This window comes from Hippoglossus hippoglossus, chromosome 7 (genome assembly GCF_009819705.1).
Source record: "Hippoglossus hippoglossus isolate fHipHip1 chromosome 7, fHipHip1.pri, whole genome shotgun sequence".
NCBI classification, from domain to species: Eukaryota; Metazoa; Chordata; class Actinopteri; order Pleuronectiformes; family Pleuronectidae; genus Hippoglossus; species Hippoglossus hippoglossus.
The window spans coordinates 27,090,060-27,099,666 of NC_047157.1; the positions used below are offsets into that span (position 1 = coordinate 27,090,060).

At 45.1% G+C, this 9,607-nt stretch overlaps 1 protein-coding gene across 3 annotated transcripts in view; it reads right to left on the reverse strand.

Moving 5' to 3' along the window:
• The window catches only part of LOC117765263 (peptidase inhibitor 16-like), a 35,757-nt gene extending 26,590 nt beyond the window's left edge, over nt 1–9,167 (reverse strand). For 2 of the 3 annotated variants that reach the window (XM_034591643.1, XM_034591644.1), the window contains exons 1-4: nt 8,601–9,166; nt 1,501–1,651; nt 797–864; nt 188–297 (exon numbers count right to left, since the gene is read on the reverse strand). In XM_034591643.1, coding sequence (XP_034447534.1) covers nt 188–297; nt 797–864; nt 1,501–1,651; nt 8,601–8,933 — 662 coding nt within the window. In that variant the 5' untranslated portion in view covers nt 8,934–9,166. Of the gene's footprint in view, nt 1–187; nt 298–796; nt 865–1,500; nt 1,652–8,600 lie in introns of all 3 variants that reach the window. The other variant, XM_034591646.1, reaches the window with a different exon arrangement.
• Between the last annotated feature and the right edge of the window lie 440 nt (nt 9,168–9,607).

A 9,607-nucleotide genomic window follows, 5' to 3' on the forward strand; every position in this document is an offset into this window, starting at 1 on the left:
GATTTAACAGCAGTACAAATAGCAATAATACTTTGTTGGTGGTAGATGTTGCAGTAATAATGTAGTAGTTCAGTTTTAGTGGTAGATTGATTGGTGGCAAGCACTAATAGTTGTGGTGAAGTAATAGTAGTAAAGTACTGTTTCTGTAGTATTATTAATTGTAGTAGTAATAAGTAGTAGTACTGACGCTGGGAAGTAGTTGCAGACGAGGTAGGAGACTCTCTCCCACTCCAGACCCTCCATGATGTTACAGAGGTGGAAGGCACAGCCGACTCTGTGTGTGTCTGCCCACACCATCTGTAACACACACACACACACACACACACACACACACACACACACACACACGAATGTCTATCTCTGAAGTGGATTATCTGGATTAGAATTTGCATCATAATCTGAAGAAAACTTCTCTTGTGTCTGACCTGTGTGTAGTGTGTGTGTGTGTTTGTGTGTCTGTGTGTGTGTGTGTGTGTGTGTGTGTGTGTGTGTGTGTGTGTGTGTGTGTGTGTGTGTGTGTGTGTGTGTCTGACCTGTGTGTGTCTGACCTGTGTGTGTGTGTGTGTGTGTGTGTGTGTGTGTGTGTGTGTCTGACCTGTGTGTAGTGTGTAGTGTGTGTGTGTCTGACCTGTGTGTAGTGTGTGTGTGTGTGTGTGTGTGTGTGTCTGACCTGTGTGTGTCTGACCTGTGTGTGTGTGTGTGTGTGTGTGTGTGTGTGTGTCTGACCTGTGTGTAGTGTGTAGTGTGTGTGTGTGTCTGACCTGTGTGTAGTGTGTAGTGTGTGTGTGTGTCTGACCTGTGTGTAGTGTCCACACATCTTGTCTTCGTCACAGCTGTTGTTGTGAAAGTTGTAGTCCAGATGTTCTACAGGGTCAGATACATACAATAATTAAAATAAAAAATTCCATTACTTCATTCCAAGTGAAACTTTAGCAAAAGGAAGTACAATGTTCTTAAAGTATCAAAAGTAAAAGTACTCACATACTGTATATTACGGAAGCACTAACTTTAAACTAATTTAATTTATAAAACTGTGAATTTTACTCATATCATAAATCAGAAGACGTCATAAACGTTGTATTTCGACTAAATTAGCACAGATACAGATAATTAAATTATCGCTCTATTATGGTTTTTGTTATTCATGTTGTACCTTTTATGGCCACATGGGGCAAAGTAGTAAAAGAGTACGTCTCAAATTGTTCTGGTGTGAATGTTACAAGTTTCACCGCCGACATTCAGACATGACGCACAAGTAAAATCACAGATGTAGTGATCGTGTTTTGTTTGATTCCCACGTTAACAAAGTGAAGCGTTAAATGGAATCAAACCCTTTTATGACACTTTAACTCCTGTGACGCTGTCGTGTCTGTGTCAGCTGATGAGTCCAGAGTTTCCTCTGAGTTTGGTCTCCTCCACCTCCTCAGGTCACCACTCTGTTCTCTGGCTGATCAGTTTCTGTAGAGCTAACGAACGCCGCGCTCTGACGATCCAACTCACCCAGGAACCATTTCTCCAGAGACTCCCGGAGGTCCAGGGCCCCGGTGCCGGCGAACAGGTTCTCTCCGGTGTCCTCCAGCTCCGGGTTGTGGTTCCAGACACATTTAGCGGCGTAGCCTTCTGCGATCAGCTTCAGACTCGGATCCCATCTCTGCAGAGAAACACAGAAAATCACTTGTTTCACAATGTCCTGCAGCAGCAGCTCCGTCCGGCTGTAGAGCTGCAAGCTGTTTCCAGATGATGAACATGAGTCTTTCTCTTCATCTTCTGGAATCATCTCTGTCACGAAGCTAACCCTAACCCGCTTCATGTCGACGGTGATGTGCTGGATCATCTCCATCGGACGTTAAACCTGAAGAAGGGTGCGATCGTTATCACACAGGAAGTTACTGAAGTTTTCCTTGTGATCGATGATAGAGGCCGAACTCGAGGGTTCCTGAGGTTAAAGGTCAATCTGAAGCCATGTGTCCGCTCAGCAGATCAGACGTCATCACCTCCAGGACTTCGTAAACTAAACTGTCCCAGTATAGTTTTAAAATTACGTTTAACATCAAATCGAGTCAATGTGCAAAAAACCACAGGAGCGGGAAACATTTTTATTTACTAGCATCATGTTCTGTTCGTGACAGATCACATGTCTGATCACATGACTGATCACATGACTGATCACATGTCTGATCACATGACTGATCACATGACAGATCACATGACAGATCAAATGTCTGATCACATGACTGATCACATGTCTGTGGTGACCTCACGATCAGTCAAGTGATTTCACACATGAAGATAATTCTTCTTTTTCTTTTGTTTCCTTCATTCACAGATAAAAGCAGCTGCTCCTGAATCAGATCCTGTTGTCTGAGCATTTATTTCCTGGATGGCACGTCCATCACCCGCCTGACCTCTGACCTCTGACCTGTGACCCTGACCCCAGCCTGACCCTCTCTGAGGTACAGTATAACAACAAACGAGTGTTTCCTCTTCAAAAACTGACAAACCATCGAACGGTAAAACGTTTACACAGCATCATATTTCCTCCTGTTAGTGTAGAAATAACTTTCACTCCGTCCTCGTCCGTCAAAGCTTCAATCTAAAAACCAAGACAAATATTTAATGTTGGACAGTTCCTGCAATTAAAACCTACAAATGTGGTTCTTATGTCACTAATTTTAGTTTCTGGTTGATTTTAATGTGAGGACAAATTATTATGACTGAAGATTTATCAAAACAATTTGGACATAATGATTTGATCCGGGGTTTTTTGCTGATGGTTATTTATGTGTGACGAGCTGCAGCAAACCACCAGCGCTCCAACCACAGAACCCCCCACAGGAGAGAAGACGCCACTTAACTCATTCAATCACTTCATTCATTTAAATAACAAGAATGTGAAACATTTCTGCATCAGCAGACCTCGGAGAGCGGAGGAGAAGCTGTTTGTTGCAGCAGCAAAGACGTGGAGATGATCTCCAACAAGAAGTTACATGGATTTATAATCTATCTACAAATTCCAGAAATCTCTACATATCTGTGTCAAACTGTGATCGCTGAGAAATTAATTATATCAGAGTTTTTAAATATTGATGTGTTTAGTACGAAGCTGTGGGTTTGGACCTGAGAGTCAAAGAGACTAAAGAGACAGAACATCATCAGCATCATGTTCTCACTGTAGGAACCTGGTGGAAGCTGATTGGACGGATCAGATGACGACGTCTTTAACTCAACCTGTTGTCTCTATCTTGAGCTTTGAGTCACTGTTGCTAAGATACTGAAAGAGTTTAATACTCCAGCGTGTGTGTGTGTGTGTGTGTGTGTGTGTGTGTGTGTGTGTGTGTGTGTGTGTGTGTGTGTGTGTGTGTGTGTGTGTGTTTATTGTTCAATGGTGACACACAACACAAACAATAGTCAGGGGTCTCCTTCACATTCCTCTCTCTCTCAACATCTGGTCTGTGTTATGACTCTCGGTTCGTCGTGCAGTAACGCACACACACACACACACACACACAAACACACACACACACACACACCTCTGAGGAACATACCAGAGGTCATGTGGTCTGTGAACAGCTGATTTAGTTTCTGTTCATCTCAATAGAATCAATCAGTAAATCACTGATCTATGGATTTTCTCCTCATCAGTGTCGTTAACAACCAGTGAGCTGTCACTCAGCTTCTGATCTGTTGTTACTTCTTCTGTTTCTGATCCTGTGAATTCAAGACGCAGATATAGAGCGTACGTTTCAGTCAATGAATAACTTGGACTGTAAATAAAGATGGACGACGTGTCTCCACTTCCTCCCACTATCCGGAAGTGAAGCCAAAATATCTCAGATACAAACGGTCACGTCAATCAGGAGTCAGTCTCAGCTGTCAATCATGACGTCTCAGCCTGTTTTTATATCATCAAATAACTGATTGAAACCAAACTGATCAGAAACACTTGAACAAACATCAGAGAGAGAAGATCGTCCATCTTTATTTACACTTTTATTCATTTGATTTATTTATTCAATATTTTAACCTTCAGTGAAAACAGTGTTCCTGACGTGTTCCTGACGTGTTCCTGACGTGTTCCTGACGTGTTCCTGACGTGATCCTGGCATGATCCTGACGTGTTCCTGACGTGTTCCTGACGTGTTCCTGACGTGATCCTGACGTGATCCTGACGTGATCCTGACGTGTTCCTGACATGTTCCTGACGTGTTCCTGACGTGTTCCTGACGTGTTCCTGACGTGATCCTGACGTGTTCCTGACGTGTTCCTGACGTGATCCTGACGTGTTCCTGACGTGTTCCTGACGTGTTCCTGACGTGATCCTGACGTGTTCCTGACGTGTTCCTGACGTGTTCCTGACGTGTTCCTGACGTGTTCCTGACGTGATCCTGACGTGTTCCTGACATGTTCCTGACGTGTTCCTGACGTGATCCTGACGTGTTCCTGACGTGTTCCTGACGTGTTCCTGACGTGATCCTGACGTGTTCCTGACGTGTTCCTGACGTGTTCCTGACGTGTTCCTGACGTGATCCTGGCGTGATCCTGACGTGTTCCTGACGTGATCCTGACGTGTTCCTGACGTGTTCCTGACGTGTTCCTGACGTGTTCCTGACATGTTCCTGACGTGTTCCTGGCGTGATCCTGGCGTGTTCCTGACGTGTTCCTGACATGTTCCTGACGTGATCCTGACGTGTTCCTGACGTGATCCTGACGTGTTCCTGACGTGTTCCTGACGTGATCCTGACGTGATCCTGACGTGTTCCTGACGTGTTCCTGACGTGTTCCTGACGTGTTCTGCAGTCTGAGTCAGTGTCTCTGGACGTTTTCTGGCTTCCTAGTAAAATTCTCACATGAGAAACACAAACTATAGAAAATGTCCAGAGTTCATGTCTGAAAACTGTCTCCCTTACTTTTTCTTTTCCTTTCTCCTTGTCTTCTCTCCTTTCCTCTCTCCTTTCCTTGGCACATTCTTTCTCGATCCATGTCTCCTTCTGTCTCATCCACTTCTTCTCTTTCCTTCCCTCACCTGTTTCCTTCCTCCCTTTCCCTCCCTCCTTATTCGTTCTGTCCCTCTCTCTGTCTTTCTCTACAATAAACTTTATGGGAGAAAGAACAACACGAATATGGAAATGTCCCAGTGGGGCTTCCATACGGTGGAAACAGGCTGAGACCTGTCTCCACACACACACACACACACACCCACACACACAGACACACACACACACACAGACACACACTACCTAATTTTCATTTCTCTCTCTCTCTAAACATCGTCTCTTTCTCCACCCTGAGGCCGCCTCCCCTCCCCGTCTGTCTTGAGGATGATTTCCCTGCTGCATTCCTCCTCTAAAACTCACGTTATTAACTGGATGGAGTCTGAGGAAGGAAACACCCGTCGCTTCCTGGAACCCAGGCCTCGCTTTGCTCAGCGTTTCTGTGCTGTCTTGTAAAAAGACAAGATCTGAATCTTGATGCGCGTACGAGTGAGATTTAATGAAGGGAAAGATTATTGAAGCGGATGAATAGTGTCCACTGTTCTGAACCATATTTATCTGCCAGTTTCTTTTCTTTGTTCAACCAACGTTCTGCATCGTCCAAATAAAACGTCCACAAGATCGTGACAAAGGGACGACGGACACCTGCTGCCACTATCCACTGTAAAGAAAGATGGACGACACATGTCCACTTGAGTATGAGACAATGCATGTTGGGACGTGTTGATGAGGTTTCTAACACGTGACGTGAAACTGGAAGAACACAAACATCTCAGGATGAAGAAGAGGAGCCGTACACGTAGAAGACGAAGACGTCAACTTGGAAAGACGAGGAGGTTCCAGATCTTTTGGTGATGAGGGCCGACGCCGGTGTGGACGAGCTGTAAACAACAACACGTGTCCCGCCTCTCATTCGTCACCTGAGATCTCTGTGTTGTTATCCAGCGTCTGAGCGGAGAATCTCCTGCTACGTTCTTTAACTCCAGAGAAAGTCTGGACCCAAACGTACGCACATCCTCCAGAGTTCATGTCTGAAAACAGCTTTGATCCCTAAAAACTGAATAAAAATGACTCTTCCTTTTAAAAGATGAGCTGTTTTGTAGAATCTCTGCAAAAAAAGTGACCAAAGACGCCACTTAAATCCCAACAAGAACAAAGGAGCACAGATTCAAAGCTCTCAGGGACTTTAACTAGATCCAGTAAGACACGAGAAATGAAATAAAGAACATGGAAACTGTCCAGTAGTCGAGTGGTGATCATGAAAACAAAGGACACAGACGCAAACAAAGATAATTAGAACAAGATGAAGTAAAGTTTGAGACAAGTCCAGCGAATGAGGTGTTTGTGTTCTGAGAACAAAAAGAAACTCCATGTTTCTGTCTCTTGTTCTGCTCGGTCCCGTTAACACCAGGAATCTTTCAGAAGAATAAAAGTAGAATCTGTTTCAATTCACGTAACGTCTGACTCTGCTGTTGACGGACACTGGGATCCCACAATGCACTGCAGGACAGAGATGAAGGAGCGACTCGCAGCTGGAGACAATTAAAATAAATTGTGGACAAAGATGAGACATCACGTAATATGACGTAAAAATCATCTGATTGTTTCTGTTGAGTCTTGTTCATAAATCCTCTGTGATTTTCTTTTCCTCATGGTAGAATATAAATTTGAGTCCCGACGGTAAACTTGAGTTTCCCCTCAGACAGAGGATGGAGAACAGCGCCCCCTGGCCACACCACACTGCACTTCACTAGCTCCTCTTAGTTTCTGCTGCAGCTACGGAATTTGAAGCACGTTTCGTTCTGCAGCATGATTCTGTATTTGTCTTATTGTCTTGTTTCCTTTGTGGTTCTGACCCCAGCTCAATGAATTTCCCTCTGGGGACAAGAAAGAACATCTTTTCTAACTGGTGAGTAAAGATCTGCGGCTGGACTCCGACCACAGAACCTGAACTCGTGATCTACTGCGTCTCTTACGACAATTACTCTGCCGGTCGTCTGTTTAATCAGATTTTATTAATATTGAACGTATCACGTGTCCAAACACGTTACTAGACCCTGAACAACACATTTCTTTCAGGAGTTTGAACTGGTTATGAGATGAGGTCTTATTTTAATATTTATGAATCTTGAGTGACTTGGTATGGTCTCAGGTGGGATGTTCCATTTACCCACAATAAGAGGGGGGGGGATTGTTTTTACTGACAGATGGATTCATATTCAGCAGAGAGTAAACTGATGTTATATCATCACAGTAAATGGTTTAAAGTGAGCTGAGGTGTCTCAGGGTTTTCTTGTTTGTCCTGAACTCACAGCTTATGTCTTCTTTCACTATTTCAAAAACAAATGCACATGTTGTCTGAACCCAGGTTTTTACTACCGGGGACAGTGGGAACACGTTTGTCCACAGAGACGCCAAAATCATGAAGAGTTCCTTGTTGGAGCTTCAACATTGCAAAGTCACACATGGTCCTTTTACACCCTCGGTGTGTGTGTGTGTGTGTGTGTGTGTGTGTGTGTGTGTGTGTGTGTGTGTGTGTGTGTGTTGCCACAGTTTCACTACACTGCTCGTTGGTCTAATTAATTTATAATGAATTTATAGATATTGTTCAATCACACAATAACAGAATATTTTAGGCTCTGAGCTCAAAGTGATATATTGTGAAGACATGAGACATGAGAGAGTCGTCTCAGTCCCACCAGCAGGGACATGGTTGTTGTAACAGTATCATGAGAACAGTTATTGTTTTGTGTTATTTATTTTTAAGGTTTCAACTCTTTTATAAATGCGTCCACATCATTTAAAGATCTGTTTGTCTCAGGTTTGATAAAGTTGGACGGGTCCAGAGGTTTCCAGTGCGACCTGCTGAGGTTTCAGATCCTCGAACAATGAGCTCAATGACAGCGGCTGAATTAGATTAGTGAAGCTCAACAGCAGCGTGTCAGAGGGTAATGACCAGTGTGTGACGGGTGGATTCTTCACCGGGACTCAAACCTCCAACCTCCACTCCACTCACAGCTCGTTGGTGAATGTGAGGAGCTGATCATGGCCCACTGAGAGCTCGAGGACACGCCCACCTACACCTGCCACCTGTACCCATTGGACGGTACTAGCTGTCAATCACACTGTGGTACCCCCCCCCCAACACATCCGGTGCTTTATGGTCTGTTTGACTCTAAATGATCATAATTCACTAAATGAACATCAGCTGTTTGAAGAAGACTTGAAACTAGAGACTGAGACAGAAACTCCTGAATGTTTACTGACGTTATAAAGTGAGAAGTGGAGTCACTTTCTAGAGACTTCTATAGAAACTACCAGAGGAGTCGCCCCCTGCTGGTCACTACACAGAAGACAGGATTCAGACCCTGAACCGGGAGTCTACGTCTGTTTTTATAAACAGTCAATTCTCTCACCCAATGTCAGCTCCCAGCCTGTGACCCTCATGGAAGGAGCAGGTTAACGCCTATTTTAACAGTATGTCTCTGATGTTTCCCTGTCGCTCATTAGAGAATTTAATATTTACTCATGACGTTAAAATCCCTCTGGTCTGGTTCACGTTGTTCATGTTTGACCCTGACGTGGCCTGTGTCTCTGCAGGTGTCTTACCAGAGGCATCATGGCGGAGGCGCTGGGGGACACCAGTCCTCTGTAGTGGTTGTGAAGCTCCACCAGCAGCTCCTCCTGCTCCTCGCTGAGAAAGCTCCAGGCTCCAGGAACCACCAGGGCACTCAGCACCAGCCACCATGCCCAGAGAGGAGCTGCCCTCGGTGGGCAGACGCTGCAGAGCACGGCCCCCCTCCTCCACCTGGAGCTCCTGGAGGCTCCATCCTGGGTAGTCCGTCGGGTCGAGGCCCCCTGCTGGGTGGAGGCCCCCTGCTGGGTGGAGGCCCCCTGCTGGGTGGAGACCCCCTGGAGCTCTGAGATGCTCCGCTGGTGCATGATGGGAAACAGAGTCCTGAGGGATGTATCCTCAAGTGGTCAGTCCAGAGTCCAATGAAGAGTGTGTGTGTTGTGAAAGTGTCTGTGACCAGCAACTGTGTGTGTGTGTGTGTGTTCACAATAGGCCTCTTGTCTTTGTGTGTCTGTGTGTGTCTCAGTGTGTGTGTTCCCTCCTCAGTGCCTCTCCTTCTCAGCTCTGCCGATATCTGCCGTTCTGAACCGGCTTTAAGAGTTAGAGGATCCTCCCCTCCACACACACACAAACACACACACACACACACACACACACACACAAACACACACACACACACACACACACACACACACACAGTTCACATTTCACACACTGCACCGACTGGTACGCACAACAAACGCACCCCCCTCAATCCTCTCACTCCATATTCTCCATGTCGATCTCTCTCGTTCTCCCTCTCGTTCTCTCTCTCCCTCTCTTTCCCCCCCCCCCTCCTCCTTTTCTTTCTCTTCACCCCTTTTTCCTCCTCCTTCATGTTCAGTTTGCTTCGTGAGCGTGATGTTTAAAGGACAGGTTCACATTCTCCATAAAGAAATCACTGTCTGACACATTTCACTGTAAGAGATGTGAGAAATGATCATCCAGAATATTAATTATATTATATATTATATTATAATACCTCTTAGGTTAAAATGAGGCC